Here is a 17,881-nt window from a genome sequence, read left to right on the forward strand (position 1 = left end):
CTCGGAGAGGCTGAGGGAGGAGAATGGCGTGAACCCGGGAGGCGGAGCTTGCAGCGAGCCAAGATGGCGCCACTGCACTCCAGCCTGAGGAACAGAGCGAGACTCCACCTCAAAAAAAAAAAAAAAAAAAAAAAAAAAAGATTTAAACATTAAAGACATAATGAGAGAAAACGAGCCCACAGAACCATGGCTACACACAGAGGAAAAAAAATATGGCCTACACTGAGTAGGATATACTTAACAAATCCCTCTTTTGGCTAAGCTATCTAACTTTAAAGGCCAATTGGCCTTTGAAGAGTTCCAGGCAACAGCAGGTTATTGTTCCTCTGCCCGAGTTTTTGTTGCCTTATTAAAACTGTAATGTGTTGCCGGGCGCGGTGGCTCACGCCTGTAATCCCAGCACTTTGGGAGGCCGAGGCAGGCGGATCACAAGGTCAGGAAATCGAGACCATCCTGGCTAACACAGTGAAACACCGTCTCTACTAAAAATACAAAAAAAAATTAGCTGGCGCGGTGGCGGGCGCCTGTAGTCCCAGCTACTCGGGAGGCTGAGGCAGGAGAATGGCGTGAACCGGAAGGCGGAGCTTGCAGTGAGCCAAGATCGCGCCACTGCACTCCAGCCTGGGCGAAAGAGCGAGACTCTGTCTCAAAAAACAAACAACAAAAAAACTGGAATGTGTTGTTCCCCAATCTCCAATAACCATCCTTAGAATGGGCTGACAAAGGCTGGGCGCGGTGGCTCACTCTTGTAATCCCAGCACTTTGGGAGGCCGAGGCGGGCGGATCACGAGGTCAGGAGATCGAGACCACGGTGAAACCCCGTCTCTACTAAAAATACAAAAAATTAGCCGGGCGTGGTGGCGGGCGCCTGTAGTCCCAGCTACTTGGAGAGGCTGAGGCAGGAGAATGGCGTGAACCAGGGAGGCGGAGCTTGCAGTGAGCCGAGATTGCACCACTGCACTCCAGCCTGGGTGACAGAGCCAGACTCCGTCTCAAAAAAAAAAAAAAAAAAAAGAATGGGCTGACAAAGAGGCTTTATAGCTTTACAACATATAAACCCTATCCATGACTCTGGGATTACCTTCCCTAGATGCAGAATTTCCTCATTCTAGTTTCCCAGAACCGTATTTCAAAATGCTAGGAAGAATAAGCCAAGATAACTTATTTAAGACTCCAATCTCCTCATGGACAGTAATACTATCAGTACTCCAAAGAGAATATGGCAGAGACCATCCAAACTGCAGAGCAGTTTACTACCCTGGCAGGAAATAAGAACAAATGTGTGCCCCCACAAAGTTAACAACCTTCTTCAGTCAGCCTTGGAAAATCTTCAGAGTATACACATACAGGCGGACATTTTTTCTTTTTCTTTTTTTTTTTTTTTTTTTGAGACGGAGTCTCGCTCTGTCGCCCAGGCTGGAGTGCAGTGGCGCAATCTCGGCTCACTGCAAGCTCCGCCTCCCGGGTTCACGCCATTCTCCTGCCTCAGCCTCTCCGAGTAGCTGGGACTACAGGCGCCCGCCACCACGCCCGGCTAATTTTTTTGTATTTTTAGTAGAGACGGAGTTTCACCGTGGCCTCGATCTCCTGACCTCGTGATCCGCCCGCCTCGGCCTCCCAAAGTGCTGGGATTACAAGCGTGAGCCACCGTGCCTGGCCCAGGCGGACATTTTTTCTAATGCTCAGAACAACAGATTATATATTTAAAGTTATCCTAAAATGAAATGTATCGCTAAAAAGGAGACTAAGTTTCATTTTTAGCATTTTAAATAGGTATGTTTTAATAGGGTCTGTTACAATAACTCGGACACTTCTTTATTTACTGATTATAGTTCTATTTTAAAATAAAAATCACTCACATTTTACATAAGGTTCTTTAAACTTCTTCCACTTAGAAGCATAGTAGTATGAAGAAATGATACAAGAAAAAGGTGGGATGGCTTAGCCATGAGGGTCTAGCAACCCATTTTTATTCATAAGGTGTGTTTTTGTGCCAAGCCACACCATGTTTTTGTTTGTTTGTTTCTTAAAAATGAAAGAAATGAACTCACCCAACCCCCTCCCAATAGGCCGGCTCCCCACGTGAGCAGTCCTTCAGTAACTGGATCATCTCAGCATGGGGCATACTGGGCAGTCACAGCCAAATAGGAGCCGGCATGGCTGGACTCAGGGGGATCTGAAAAAGCATAAAACCACTTATGTCCTAACGGTACTCCCTATCCCCCACTCAGCACAGTTAATCTACCAGATTAGCAGATGGGGAGGGAGAAGAAAGGACAGCTGGATTACTAGCAGTATAATTTTTGGCAAAGGTCCTTCCTAATTGCTAAACAGAAAAAAATGTTTATGACTGTCTCGGCAACATGGAAGGTTGAAAGGAAAAGAGAGCGTCCACAATTTTACATTTGTTCCTGTCACTTGAAACTCACCACAACCACAAATATCTGTCTGCAACTCCTGTTTCTTGATAAAAAATAGGATAAAAATGAAAGAAATTACTTGTAGCAGCTCATTCAGATGCTGCATACAACTTAATAATAAGCAATATAATCTAGGCAGCAAAACCCTAAATTAGCAAACCTTGGCAATCCATATTCTAATTCTTATCTCACCGTTCTCATTCACCCAGGGCAACATGTTAGAACTTTGAGGACAACACTCAAATAGTGGGCTTTTCTCAATTTCCATAGGCCTTTATTAGCAAGTTTGCAAAATTTGTTACTATAAAATATATATTAAAGTGTTTTCAAAATAATATAACTTTTCATTTTTTTTCCTTCTAGCAAACCATTCCTTCAACAATATAATTTACCTTTTAAAGTACTTCCGTTCTAACCCCTAACTCACAAACTTTTTTTTTCCTCCCCCCCATAACAGGGTCTCTCTCTGTCTGTCACACAGGCTGGAGTGCAGTGGCATGATCACAGCTCACTGCAACCTTGACCTCCTGGGCTCAAGGGATCACCCTGCCTCCATATCCCAAGTAGCTTGGACTGGAGGCACATGCCACCACACCCAGTTAATTTTTTGTGTATGTAGAAACAGGGTCTCGCCATGTTACCCAGGCTGGTCTCAAACTCATGGGCTCAAGCAATCCTCCCACCTCAGCACCCCAAAGTGCTGAAATTACAAGCAGAAGCCACTACGCCTAGCCATAAACAACAAACTTTAAGAGCGAGACTTTATTTAAAGACAAATCAGGCCGGGTGTGGTGGCTCATGCCTGTAATCCCCGCACTTTGGGAGGCCGAGGCTGGTGGATCACAAGGTCCAGGGATTGAGACCATCCTGGCCAACATTGTGAAACCACATGTCTACCAAAAATACAAAAATTAGCCGGGCATGGTGGTAGGTGCCTGTAGTCCCAGCTACTCGGGAGGCTGAGGCAGGAGAATCACTTGAGCCCAGGAGGCGGAGGTTGCAGTGAGCCAAGATTGCACCACTGCACTCCAGCCTGGCAACAGAGCAAGACTCTGTCAAAGGAAGGAAGGGAGGGATGGAGGGAGGAAGATAGATAGATAGATAGATAGATAGATAGACAGATAGACAGACAGGCAGAGACAGACAGACAGACAGATCGATCGATCGATCAGCCAGGCATGATAGCTCACACCTGTAATCCCAATACTTCAGGGGTCAGGGTGGGGAAGGATTGCTTGAGCCCAGGAGTTTGAGACCAGCCTGGGTAACATGGTGAGATCCTGTCTCTGCAACAAATTAAAAATAAAAATTAGCTGGGCTTCATGGTGCACACCTGTGGTCTCGGCTACTCAGGAGGCTAAGGTAGGCGGATTGCTTAAACCCAGAGGTCAAGACTGCAGTGACCTATGATCACACTGCTGCACCTCCAGCCTAGGCAGAGCAAGATCCTGTCTCAAAAAATAAAAAAATAAACAAAATATGTAATACTATGAGTAATGGACAAAATTATGTCACTGCCTTCTTAAATGATGCACTAAGAATACATCAATTCTTAATGTCCAAATATTCATAACCTGAATCTAATCATGAAGAAATAAACCAAAATCAAAAAGCATTCTATAAAATACCAGGTTCTATTATTTCAAACTGTCAAGGTTTTGAAAGACAAAGAAAAGCTGAGGGACTGTCCCAGATTAGAAGAGACCAAAGAGACAAGTAAATGTGAATATATAACACATGGTAGCACAATGGATCCTATTAAAGCAAAACAAAATTGTTTTTTTGGTTAAAAGATTACTGAAGAACTGCGAAAATGTGAGTAAAAACTATAGATTAGATAATAGAGTTATTTCAATGTTAACTTCCTGATTTTGACAACTGTACTGTAGTTATGTTGGGAAATATCCTTGATTTTTTTGTTGTGTTTTGTAGAGATGGAATCTCGCCATGTTGCCCAAAAAGGTCCTGAACTGGACTCACGTGATCCTCCCACCTTAGCCTCCCAAAGTTCTAGAATCACACAGGTGTGAGCTAGCAAATATCAATGTTTTTAAGAAATTCATATTCCAGTATTCTGTAAAAGGGCATCCTGTCTGGAAAATTACTTGGCTCAGGAAAAAATAATTCGTGTGTGTGTAGAGAGCAGATTAGGCCAGATGCAGTGGCTCACGCCTGTAATCCCAATACTTTGGGAGGCTGAGGCAGGAGGATCACTTGAGACCAGGAGCTCAAGACCAGCATGGGCAAGAGTGAGACTCCATCTTTATAAAAAATAAAAAACACAAAAATCAGTTGGGCATGGTGGTGAGCACCTGTAATCCTAGCTAGTCAGAAGCATGAGGTGGGAGGACTGCTTGAGCCAGAAGTTCCAGGTTACAGTGAGCTACGATCATTACACTGCACTCTAACCTGGGAGGCAGCATAAAGCCTACCTCAAAAAAAAAAAAGAGAATGATAAACAAATATGATAAATATTAACATCTGAGGAAATCTAATCAAAGAGTACACAGAAATTCAGTAGTGTTTTGTCAACTCTCCTGCATAAAATTATTCAATAAAATATTAAAATGTAGTAAGAACAAGGCTAAACTCATGCAGGATTCCAAATGCCTTAAAGTGTTATTTTCTTCTTACGTCTCAAATTCAAAGGCTTCCCTACTAGGATTTATCAGTCTAAAATAAGAGCTCAAACATGATGGAGAGACTAACAAAATAGGGCTGCAGTGTATTACAAGAGGAAAATGAGCTAGAGATTTCATCTTAGATGACAGTTATCACCCAATTGCCTTGTAAATCATTCCTCCAAGTCATTGGGCCTACAAAAAATTATGCTGCCCCTAAAGCCCAAATGTCAGTGGCATTTTTCTCCAACAAATGGAACTTCTTCAAGAAATGAATAGCCAGTTACCTATTATATGCAACATACTATGCTAAACATTACAAGACATAAAATAAGCAAGGTAGTTCTTATTCTCAAGTAATTTATATTCTACAAAGATTTTGGAAAACCACAAACACACCCTCATCATCATATTAGGTATTCAGGTAACAATCCAAAATTCCCGTAACTTTACATAATTTTCCTCTCTCCCACATAAGCCCTCACTATGGGTCCTTTGGTAAAACTATTTTTTTTTTTTTTTGAGACAGTCTCACTCTGTTGCCCAGGCTGGAGTGCAGTGGCATGATCTCGGCTCACTACAAGCTCCGCCTCCCAGGTTCAAGCAATTCTCCTGCCTCAGCCTCCCAAGTAGCTGGAACTATGGGTGCCCGCCACCACGCCTGGCTAATTTTTTGTATTTTTAGTAGAGACGGGGTTTCACCATGTTAGCCAGGATGGTCTCGATCTCCTGACCTTGTGATCCACCCACCTCGGCCTCCCAAAGTGCTGGGATTACAGGCGTGAGCCACTGCGCCTGGCCTGCTAAAACTATTGCTCAGAACTCACTCTCTACGCCTGGTCTCACTCTACAGTAAATGTACTCAGAGCCTGACAGAACATTACATTCTACAAAAACCAAAGAGTATACAGAGAGAGAAGATATCCCATGCCTTTGGATGGATGGGTCCTATGTGATCAACTTTAATCCTCAACAGATTATTTTAAATTTCATCTAGAAAACTAAAGAAAACAGGCCGGGCGCGGTGGCTCACGCTTGTAATCTCAGCACTTTGGGAGGCCGAGGCGGGCGGATCACGAGGTCAGGAGATCGAGACCACGGTGAAACTCCGTCTCTACTAAAAACACAAAACATTAGCCGGACGTGGTGGTGGGCGCCTGTAGTCCCAGCTACTCGGAGAGGCTGAGGCAGGAGAATGGCGTGAACCCGGGAGGCGGAGCTTGCAGTGAGCCGAGATCGCGCCACTGCACTCCAGCCTGGGTGACAGAGCGAGACTCCGTCTCAAAAAAAAAAGAAAGAAAACAAAGCAATGTTTTAGGTTCTACTTATCATCTGTGTTACTATGTTTTGCCCTGTCTGAGAAGCCAAAGTCCTAATTTTATAAATAGGAAAAACACAGCTTACATACAGAAAACAATCAGTGACATGTCAAATAGTATTGGGAAATAGGAAATTATTGTTTAAGGTAGGGAAAACAAATAATAAACCTGAGTATATGCCTTTAACTTTGTAGACCAGCATTTTACATGAGTCTTAAGTTTTCTGAGTAAAATCACTGCCGTCTTACAGCACTTTAAGCAAGCTTCCATTTCCTAGTCTTAACCTAAATTACAGCCAAATTTCATAACATTAGTAAGTTAAGCCCCCACTAGAAATTCTGGGAGAAGCTTATTTCTTCAGAAATTGCCTTTCAGGTTATAAGTTCCTGGAGTTCTAGTCTCTCTCTCCTACAAAAATTGTGGATCAGCTGGGCGTGGTGGTACGTGCCTGTAGTCCCCAGCTACTAGTGAGACAGAGGGAGGAGGATCACTTAAGCCCAGAAATTTCAGGCTGCAGTGATTGTCCCACTGCACTCCAGCCTGGGTAACAGAGCAAGACCCTGTCTCTAAAGTAAGAAATAAGTGTGGATCAGCTTTTATGTCTTAGGAAACTCAAAAAATCTTTTACCCATAAAAAGAGTCTTTCACATTATTCACATACTTGAATCACTAAACTAAAATACATAAAACAGAGCTGTAAGATTAGAAAAGAGGAAAATATTTAAGAACTCAAGTAATCCAAGAATTAGTCTAAAACCCATTTAGAGATGGTTTCATAGAGTTCTCATATAGTTAAGATAGTAATCTCATGTGAAGACCACAGAAAGCTGAATCATGGTTCCAAACTCTGTGGCAACAAAATGACAGTGAACTCAAATTTCTCCTCAACAAACAAAAACAAACATCTGAGAAAAAATTACAGTTCCATGGAAAATTTAGTCCTGATCTAGAAAAAGCCAATTACTTTCTAAATTTTTCCTTTTAAGCAAATAATAATAATTTAAAGAGCATAACAGAAGACACCACTTATCTTGCTGGTCTAGAATAAGAAAATCTGCTAAGTGCTAACGCCATGACTGGAGGTCTTTACTAATGTTTTGGAGAAATAAAATTATTTTTCAATATGCTTTTGTCACCATAATCAACTTAAGATAATTAAGCAAATTTAGTTGTTATGACTTCAGATGTCTTTATATTTTCATAATTAAATGAAATGGGAAGCCAGGCGCAGTGGCTCAAGCCTGTAATCCCAGCACTTTGGAAGGCCGAGGTGGGCAGAACACAAGGTCAGGAGATCGAGACCATCCTGGCTAACACGGTGAAACCCCGTCTCTACTAAAAATACAAAAAATTAGCCGGGCGTGTTGGTGGGCGCCTGTAGTCCCAGCTACTCGGGAGGCTGAGGCAGGAGAATGGCGTGAACCCGGGAGGTGGAGCTTGCAGTGAGCCGAGATCGCACCACTGCACTCCAGCCTGGGGGACAGAGAAAGACTCCGTCTCAAAAAAAAAAAAAAAGGCGGGGGGGGGGGGGGAATCCTGGAAATGTGACCTAGTTTTAATGGATCAAGAGCCCTTTTCTGGTTCTACTCTGGCCCAGAGACCATGATGAAAATTATCAGCCAGTATGCTGCGTTAAATTTACCAATGAAAGCATTAAGTACTTTCAAAACCTACATTTAAAAAAACATCTTAACAGGTAAATCTTGAAATGGAAATGAAAATCAGAAATCCTAGGCCAGTGTCTTAAGTCTTGTCATCACTTTCTGTTGGTTCTGATTAGACTAGGCCTCAGATTCCCCATCTGTAAAATGAAATATATATACGTACCATATAACTTCATAAAAATATTTTGAAAATCAAAAGAGATGATTTTAAAAATTACTCCTTCTTAGCCGGGCGTGGTGGCTCACATCTGTAATCCCAGCACTTTGGGAGGCCGAGGCAGGCGGATCACTTGAGGTCAGGAGCTCAAGACCAGCCTGGCCAACATGGCGAAACCGCATCTCTACTAAAAATAAAAAAATTAGCCAGGTGTGGTGGTGCGTGCCTGTAATCCCAGCTACTCAGGAGTCTGAGAAGAAGGGAGAAGGAGGTTGCAGTGAGCCGAGATCGCACTACTGCACTACTGCACTCCAGCCTGGGTGACAGAGCGAGACTCCATCTCAAAAAAACACACACACAAAAAAATTGCTCTTCAAGAGGAAAACACTAGGTTTTCCACTAACCTATCACACACAGTGCTCCTCATTCCAGGTTCTTCTCAAGGCTGCCACTGTATGTGATCATCTTGTCCGACATGCAAAATCAGTTTTCATTCTTAGTAACTGGTTAACAAAATACTTTTTGTATTTATACCATACCTCATTCCAAAAAGGGTCTGAGGCACAAAAGCACATGTATATAGATTTTTTAAATTATGCTAGCATAATAAAAAATAAATTGAACTGGGGAAGATATTCAATGCGGCCTCTCCCCTACCAACCTCACATAACAACCTGTATGAAACAGATACACCTGAAATTTTAATTCATTATCTGATGTTAGAGTTCAAAACCTGCTATAAACATAAATATACTGGAGCCATCAGAGAAATAATGATGCTTTATTCTGCTGTCCAAAAACTAACAGTGACCTTACCTTGTATGGATCAAGTAAAAAGTCACTGAACTTGCTGGGCAGAGAGTATTTCTTCACCAATTCATCTTCTACGACCCAAGGTGCATTTTCACCAGTACCAGCTCGTAATGCATTATGCCGTATAAAGTATCGAACTATCTCCTTATTTGGTGGGCGCTCTGTACGAATCAAGCTGTCTGCTGGCACGTTACTGATGATCTAGGTTAAAAAGAAACAAATAACTCACCACTGGGGTAAAAAGTAATTACCCAAATGAGAACAAGCAATATACGTTCTCTCCAGAAAAATCAAAATTCCATCTATATCAATAGGGCTACAAATTAGAAAGAAAAAAATATAGGCCAGGGATGGTATCTTAAACCTATAATCTCATCAACGCAGGAGGCCAAGGTATAAAGATTGTTTGAGGCCAGGAGTTAGAGATCGACCTGGGCAATATAACAAGACCCTCTGTGTACAAAAATCAAAATATGCCAATAGTCCTAGCTATTTGGGAGGCTGAAGCAGGGGAATTACTTGAACCCAGGAGTTCCAGGCTATAGTGAGCTATGGTCACACCAATGCACTCTAGGCTGGGCAACAGAGAGTGAGACCCTATCTGAGAGAGAAAAAACAGAGAATAATTTTCAGAGACAGAATGTCAATTTAAAAATATCCTTAGGCAATCTGTCAATATGTATCAAAGTTTTCTAAAAATATGTATACCCTTTCAGCAATTCCTCTCATTAAGAATTTATCTTAGGAAGTAAATGGACAAAGTCATCATCAAATGCTTGTAATAGCAAAAAAGTGAAGAAGGGGTTGAGAGTTATTACCTAAAGGTACACCAATAAGAGATTTGTTAAATGAAAATATGTACATATAATGGACACTGCAGTCCTATGAAAAAAGTTTCTCAATCCAGAAAAATTCATCAGAATCATCTAGGGTGCTACTAAAATGCAGATGCTTGGGCCTCACTGCACACTTAATGAATCTTATGACTCTCTGGCAGTAGAGGTTAGGAATCAACATGTCTAATCACCTCCCCTGGTGACTATCACACATATTAAAATCTGAGAACACTGTTTTGGAAGAAAGTTTAATGACATTACAGATGCTTAGCACACAATAAATGAAAACATTAAGTTATAAAATAATATAGGCAGAATAGTTCTACTTTTAAAAGTCACTTAATAGCAGGAAACAGAGAAGGAAGGAATACAAAAAAAATTTTTTTAAAAAGTCACTTAGGAGCTACCTACCATTTACTAAATCTATATTCACCAATTATCTCTGAGCATGACATCAGATACTATCTCTTTCTTATTTGCATTTTCTTTCTTCCTGTAACCAATACTTACTATTTGTGAACAAAATACTTATACTCATCAATAAGAATACAAGTGATACTTAGGGAAGTGGTTAAAACTAAGCATTTTTTTTTTTTTTGAGACAGAGTTTCACTCGTTGCCCAGGCTGGAGTGCAATGGCACAATCTCTGCTCACTGCAACCTCCACCTCCCTAGTTCAAGCTATTCTCCTCCCTCAGCCTCCTTAGTAGCTGGGATTACAGGCATGTGCCACCATGCCCGGCTAATTTCGTATTTTTAGTAGAGACGGGGTTTCTCCATGTTGGTCAGGCTGGTCTCGAACTCCCGACCTCAGGTGATCCGCCTGCCTCAGCCTCCCAAAGTGCTGGGATTACAGGCATGAGCCACCGTGCCTGGCCTAAAACTAAGCATGTCTTAATCAGCTACCTTGCTGAATGAGAAGAAACTCTGTGAAAAATTGTATGTAACAATATCCAATATTCAAATATAAAAAAAATCCTGGCCAGGCACAGTGGCTCATGCCTGTAATACCAGTACTTTGGGAAGCCGGGGCAGGCGGATCACAAGGTCAGGAGTTCAAGACCAGCCTCGCCAACACAGTGAAATCCCGTATCTACTAAAAACACAAAACTTAGCCAGGCATGGTGGTGGGCACCTGTAATCTCAGCTACTCGTGAGGCTGAGGCAGGAGAATCGCTTGAACCCGACAGGCAGAGGCTGTAGTGAGCCAAGACTATGCCACTGTACTCCCGCCTGAGCGACAGAACAAGACTCCGTCTCAAAAAAGACAAAAAAAAAAACAAAAAAAACAACCTAGGCCGGGCACGGTGGCTCACGCTTGTAATCCCAGCACTTTGGGAGGCCAAGGGAGGTAGACCACCTGAGGTCAGAAGTTCGAGATCAGCCTGACCAACATGGTGAAACTCTGTCTCTACAAAAAACACAAAACTAGTCAGGCATGGTGATGCATGCCTGTAATCCTAGCTACTTGGGAGGCTGAGGCTGGAGAATCACTTGAACCCAGGAGGCAGAGGATGCAGTGAGCCGAGATTGCGCCATTGCACTCCAGCCTGGGCAACAAGAGCAAAACTCCGTCTCAAAAAAAGAAAAAAAAAAATCCTAACAAACCAGCCAAGGCTTCTGATCACGAACCATAACACCAACAGTCAGAATGGAATCAGACTTGTCAGCATTCTGAGGCAGGAACAAAACAATGTAAACGAAGCAGCAAAAGATTTGGGTTACGATCCTTCCCGATCTCATTTACTGAATCAAGAATTTTGACAGTTATTAAACTTCTCAGGTCTTAGCTGTTTCTTCTGTAAAATGGTTAAACCTGAAGACAAATGTGCACTGCCTTCCACACCCAGTCTCCTAATCTACCTCTAAGATTCTACACATACAGGTGGTATAGGAATATCTGAAAAGTAACATTCCGTATTTCTTAGAATCTAAGTTCCAATCAGCAAAACACTTTTTTTTTTGAGACGGAGTCTCGCTCTGTTGCCCAGGCTGGAGTGCAGGGGCACAATCTCAACTCACTGCAACCTCCGCCTCCCAGGTTCAAGCGAGTCTCCTGCCTCAGCCTCCTGAGTAGCTGGGATTATAGGCGCCTGCCACCACGCTCAGCTAATTTTTGTTTGTTTTTTGAGAAGCAGTCTTGCTCTGTCGCCCAGGCTGGAGTGTAGTGGCGCAATCTCCGCTCACTGCAAGCTCCACCTGCCAGGTTCATGCTATTCTCCTGCCTCAGCCTCCCGAGTAGCTGGGACTACATGTGCCCGCCACCACGCCCAGCTGATTTTTTGTATTTTTAGTAGAGAAGGGATTTCACAATGTTAGTCAGGATGGTCTCCATCTCCTGACCTCGTGATCTGCCCACCTCAGCCTCCCAAAATACTGGGATTACAGGCGTGAGCCACAGCGCCCTGCCTGCTGTTCTACTTTTAACTGGGAGGAGTGATTTCCTTGGAAAGTCCGTAACTGCTGGGAACAGATGCTTAATTTTCAAACTGAATTTCAAGCTCAAATGTAAATTACTTACACTCTAGTAATTCCTATAAAAAAGAGGAAAAGCATGGTATCTTCTAGGAAAGAAAATATAATTTACATTAACTTGAAGTCATTAATTACTGCAACTACAAAACCACTCAGAATCTGCTGTACATTCATTTACATTTTTCTTTAGCATATTTTCTCCAACAAAAGCAACCTTATGATATTTTCTTAAAGAACATCTATCACATGTAAAAAGTAAAGTGTCAACTAACCTTATCTTCATTTTGTAGTTTCACATCATATTTGTGAGGCAGAAATTTTGGAGGAGCCCATTTCCTTTCTCCTTTTTTTAATGAAGTAGGAAGTTTTCGTGGCGATCTACGTGCTCTGTCATCTAGTCAAATCATAGAAAATTAGTGAAAAACAATTATTTTAATCCTTTTCACTCATTCATTAACAAGTCTTAACTGAACGTCTGCTCTTCACTAGGCACTGGGTGATATAGTACAAAAATGAATCATAATGTCCTTAACTTCAAGGAGCTAAAGTCTATGAGGAAAGTCAGCAAGTAAATAACTAGAATGTAGTAAAAAGTGTAATAGAAGTTGGTAAAGAAAAACACTATGAGAGGCCGGGCGCGGTGGCTCACTCCTGTAATCCCAGCACTTTGGGAGGCTGAGGCGGGCGGATCACTTGAGGTCAGGAGTTCAAGACCAGCCTGACCAACATGGAGAAACTCCATCTCTACTAAAAATACAAAATTAGCCGGGCTTGGTGGTGCATCCCTATAATCCCAGCTACTCGGGAGGCTGAGGCAGGAGAATCATTTGAACCTAGGAGGCAGAGGTTGCAGTGAGCCAAGATCACGCCATCGCACTCCAGCCTGGGCAACAGAGCAAGACTCCGTCTCAAAAAAAAAAAGAAAAACACTATGAGAATACAGAGAAGGAATACCTAACTTAGTCTGGAAGGTAGGTAGAAAGATGAGTAAGAATACGACTTAGGCCAGGTGTGGTAGTTCACGCCTATAATCCCAGCACTTTGGGAGGACAAGGTAGGCAGATCCCCTGAGTCCAGGAGTTCGAGACCAGCCTGGGCAACATGGTGAAACCCTGTCTCTATAAAAAATACAAAAAATTAGCCAGATGTGGTGGCGCATGCCTGTAGTCACAGCTACTTGGGTGGCTGGGGTAGGATGCCTTGAGCCTGGGAGGTCAGGGCTGCAGTGAGCCCTGATCTTGTGACTGCACTCCACGCTAGAAGACAGAGTGAAACCCTGGCTCAAAAAAAAAAGAGAATACGACCAAAAAAGAATATGACCTGTTCAGAGATTGCAAGCAATGAGGTGTGGTTAAATATGATGTATACTAGAGCCAAAAAAATTCTAAAAGGTAAGCCAGGGCCGTATCAGAAAGGGCCTTGTATACCATTTAAAGATATTAGAATTTGTCTTGCTAGCAGTGAAGAACCAATGACAGACTGTGGCTATAACTAACTACGGTGCATTTTGGAAAGATCACTTTGAGGGGCCGAGGCAGGAGGATCACTTGAGCTCAAGAATTCAAGACCAGCCTGGCCAGCATGGTGAAACCCTGTCTCTACAAAAAATAGAAAAAATTAGCCGGGCATGGTGGCACACGCCTGTAATCCCAGCTACTCGGGAGGCTGAGGCAGGAGAATTGCTTTAACCCGGGAGGTAGAGGTTGCAGTGAGCTGAGATCATGCCACTGCACTCCAGCCTGGGCAACAGAGCGAGACTCCGTCTCAAAAAAAAAAAAAAAAGAAGGCGAATATGAAATGGGAAGTTGATACTGAAGATAAAGAAATTGGAAGATACAATGCTAAACATCTGAATTAGGCTGGGCACAGAGGCTCACACATGTAATCCCAGAACTCTGGGAGGCTGAGGTGGGGAGACTGCTTGAGCCCAGGAGTTTAAATCAAGCCTTAGCCACATGGTTAGACCCTGTCTCTAAACAAACAAACAAAAAAAATTAGCCAGGTGTGGTGATGCACACGTGTGGTCCCAGCTACTCAGGAAGCTGAGGCAGGAGGATCACTTGAGCCTGGGAGGTTGAGGTTGCACTGAGCTATGACCACACACTGCACTCCATCCTGGACAACAGAGCAAGACCCTGTCTCAAAAATAAACAAACATCTGAACTAATGTAACTGTAATACAGAAGGAAAGAGAGTCAAAATTCTTCCAGTTTGTGACCAACTAGACGTGAGAATGTTAAAGGTATTTTAGCTTTTATGCCTTAGACACTAGGTGGATGTACGGTGAGCCAAGTAAAAGAATGAGAGAACAGTTCTTGTTTACCTGCCTTGGGATACAAGGAGAGTGAGGTCAATTAAGCTTTACACATGTTGAATCTAAATTGCATAAAGCAGGGGCCAGGTCACGCCTGTAATTCCAGCACTTTGGGAGGCCAAGGCAGGCAGATCACCTGAGGTCCAGAGTTCGAGACCAGCCTGGCCAGCATGGTGAAACCCCGTCTCTACTAAAAATACAAAATTAGCTGGTCGTGGTAGTGTGCTCCCATAGTCCCAGCTACTGGGGAGGCTGACACAGGAGAATCGCTTGAACCCATGAGGTGAAGGTTGCAGTGAGCCAAGATCGTGCCACTGCACTCCAGCCTGGGTGACAGAGCGAGACTCCGTCTCAAAAATTAATAAATAAATAAATAAATTGCATATAGGACAGGCAAGTAAAGATCAAGTCTACAGTTAAAAGTCTGACCCAGGCTTGGAAATCACCAGGCTACATATAGTTAAGAATTCAAACTGTGGCATGAATAGCATATAACATTACACTACGCAAACTGAAAAACAGAAGGCAAAGAATAGAATCCTATGGAAAAAGTCAAAGGAATGGCAGGGAAGGAAGGAAGTAAAGAAACGGAATACCTGGAGCACTAGAAGACAGTGGTATCAAGCTAAGAGATATGAGTGACCAACAGTATTAAATGTAACAGATGCAGCACTATTCACAATAGCAAAGACATGAAGTCAACCGAAATGCCAACGACGGACACAAGAAAGAAAAGGTGGTACACATACACCATGGAAGACTATGCAGCCATAAAAAGGAATGAGATCATGTCCTTTGCAGGGACATGAATGAAGCTGGAGGCTATTATCCTTGCAAACTAACACAGGAACAGAAAACCAAATACTGCATGTTCTCACTTGTAAGTGGGAGCTAAATGATGAGAACACATGGACACATTGAGGGGAACAACACACACTCGGGCCTTTTGAAGAAAAACAACTAATGGGTACTAGGCTTAACACTTGGGTGATGAAATAATCTATGCAACCAACCCCTACGACACAAGTTTACCTAGGCAACAACCCTGCACTTCTACTCTTGAACTTAAACGTTAAAAAATAAATAAATATTAATAAATGTAACAGAAAAGTCAAACACAGGCCAAGAAGAAATCTCTGCATTTGACAATTAAGAGGACACAGAAAAGTCAAACACAGGCCAAGAAGAAATCTCTGCATTTGACAATTAAGAGGACACTTGTAAACTTAATAGGAACTATTTCAGGAATATAGAGGCAGAAGTAAGACCACCATAAAACTGATGTTAGGAAAGCAGAGAGAATATTCCTAACCAAAACACTTCTCAACCTCAAGGAATTGCAAGTAATGCCCTTATTACAAAACTTCAATATCAAAAAGAAGAGGGAAACTAGAAAACACAGATGTTAGCATTCACAATACAGGAGAAAACAAAACTGAAGTATCAACAACTTGGGATGGACCAACTACAATGACACTCTCAGAAGTTTGCTTCAAACTACATTAAGAAAATACCTCAAAAACCATCTGCACAGATCCAAAACATCTAGAGACACAAAATAGAATGGGAGACAGACAACATCACATTCTAATGCAAAGTTTGTACCAGTTAAACAGTGAGCTAACATTATTTGATCCTCTAACACTCATGCGGAGGGAGACCAATACACACTAAACACTTGGTGCGCCTACATTTTTGGAGACAACAATAATCAAGTCCAGTCAAATTCTTTATTAATGAAGGCTTCAGAGGCTGAACGGTCTTCCCAGGGAGCCAAATCTCAGTTCTTCAACTTTAAAAACATTATTGTTAGAGTCTCCAGGTCCCTAGGACATCATAGTTTCAGGATTCTACCTGCTCCCATGTGAGAGGGACTTAGATTACAGATTATGGAGAGAAAAAAGTTGCAACTGACCCTTGAACAGCATGGGGGTTAGGGCTCTGACCTCTCCGCCTCTCGCAGTCAAAAACCTGTGTATACAGCCACGCACAGTGCATCATGCCTGTAATTCAGCATGAGGCCAAGGCCGAGGCCGCAAGGAGGTCCAGGCTGCAGTAAGCTGGGATCACAACACTCCACTCCAGCCTGGGGGAAACAGAGTAAGACCCTGTTCCAAAAAAAAGAGGTCAAGGCAGGAGGATCGCTTCAACTCACGAGTACAAGACCAGCCTGAACAACATCGTGAGAACCGACCTCTACAAAAAAAAAAAAAAAAACTACAAAAATTAGCTGGGTGTGGTGGTGCATGCCTACAGTCCCAGCTACTTGGGAAGCTGAGGTGGGAGGATCGCTTCGGCCAGGAATATCGAGGCTGCAGCAAGCCATGATCGTGCCACTGCACTCCAGCCTGGGTGACAGAGCAAGGCCTTATCTATGAAAAGCCAAAAAAGGACACTAGGACAATTAGCAATTTACTAGAGAGATGAACTAGCATCACATAAAATTATTGAGGTCACTGCAACAGCAACAGGAGGTCATTAGGAAATGATTTCAGTAGTATAGTACGTACTACAGTTCATTTTACTCTGTTATTATTTAATACTGAAACTTCTTATTTTTCTTGACTGAGAATGGTGCCATGTATGGTCTGTTTGTGTAAGTTTTGATAAATTTTAACTTTTTATAATTGATTTCTGTATATATTTTATGGTAGCAAATGATAAAACAGACTACATGTATTTTATGCATTTATGACATACCTCTGTTCTTTTTTACAATATTTCTAGGTTACTCAGTTCGTCTCTGAGTTTCTTCAGAAACTGTCACAAGCCTCCAAAGAATTTTCCAATAAATTCATTGAAAAAATACTGAGAGATGGATAAGGGCCATAAAAAAAGGAAAAAGAAAAATTCCATTCATACGTGGACCTGTGCAGTTCAAACCTGTGTTGTTCAAGGGTGAGCTGTACCTAAAACCATCACATTGGCTTATGTGAACATCAGGGTTAGAATTTGCTCTTCCTACCTTGATCATCCCCCAACACATAAATACACATTTCCACTTCAAGACGAAAGGAAAGCAGACTTTCTTTGCCATCTTGAGTAGCTAGCAATGTGTACACAGCTTTTGTGTTGTTTTTTGAGACGGAGTTTTGCTCTTGTGGCCCTGCTCTTGTGGCACAGGCTAGAGTGCAATGCTGTGATCTCAGTTCACTGCAAACTCCACCTCCTGGGTTCAAGCGATTCTCCTGCCTCAGCTTCCCAAGTAGCTGGGATTACAGGCACCCACCACCACAATCCGCTAATTTTTGTATTTTTAGTA

At 42.5% G+C, this 17,881-nt stretch overlaps 1 protein-coding gene across 2 annotated transcripts in view; it reads right to left on the bottom strand.

The window, feature by feature from the left end:
- Positions 1 to 17,881, bottom strand: part of BAZ1B (bromodomain adjacent to zinc finger domain 1B) — an 83,529-nt gene that overhangs the window by 41,287 nt on the left and 24,361 nt on the right. For both annotated transcript variants that reach the window (XM_003276597.4, XM_030796298.1), the window contains exons 5-6: positions 12,578 to 12,699; positions 8,998 to 9,195 (exon numbers count right to left, since the gene is read on the bottom strand). In XM_003276597.4, the coding sequence (XP_003276645.1) occupies positions 8,998 to 9,195; positions 12,578 to 12,699 (320 nt within the window). The remainder of the gene's footprint in view (positions 1 to 8,997; positions 9,196 to 12,577; positions 12,700 to 17,881) is intronic.

This window comes from Nomascus leucogenys, chromosome 17, assembly GCF_006542625.1.
Source record: "Nomascus leucogenys isolate Asia chromosome 17, Asia_NLE_v1, whole genome shotgun sequence".
Taxonomy (NCBI): Eukaryota; Metazoa; Chordata; class Mammalia; order Primates; family Hylobatidae; genus Nomascus; species Nomascus leucogenys.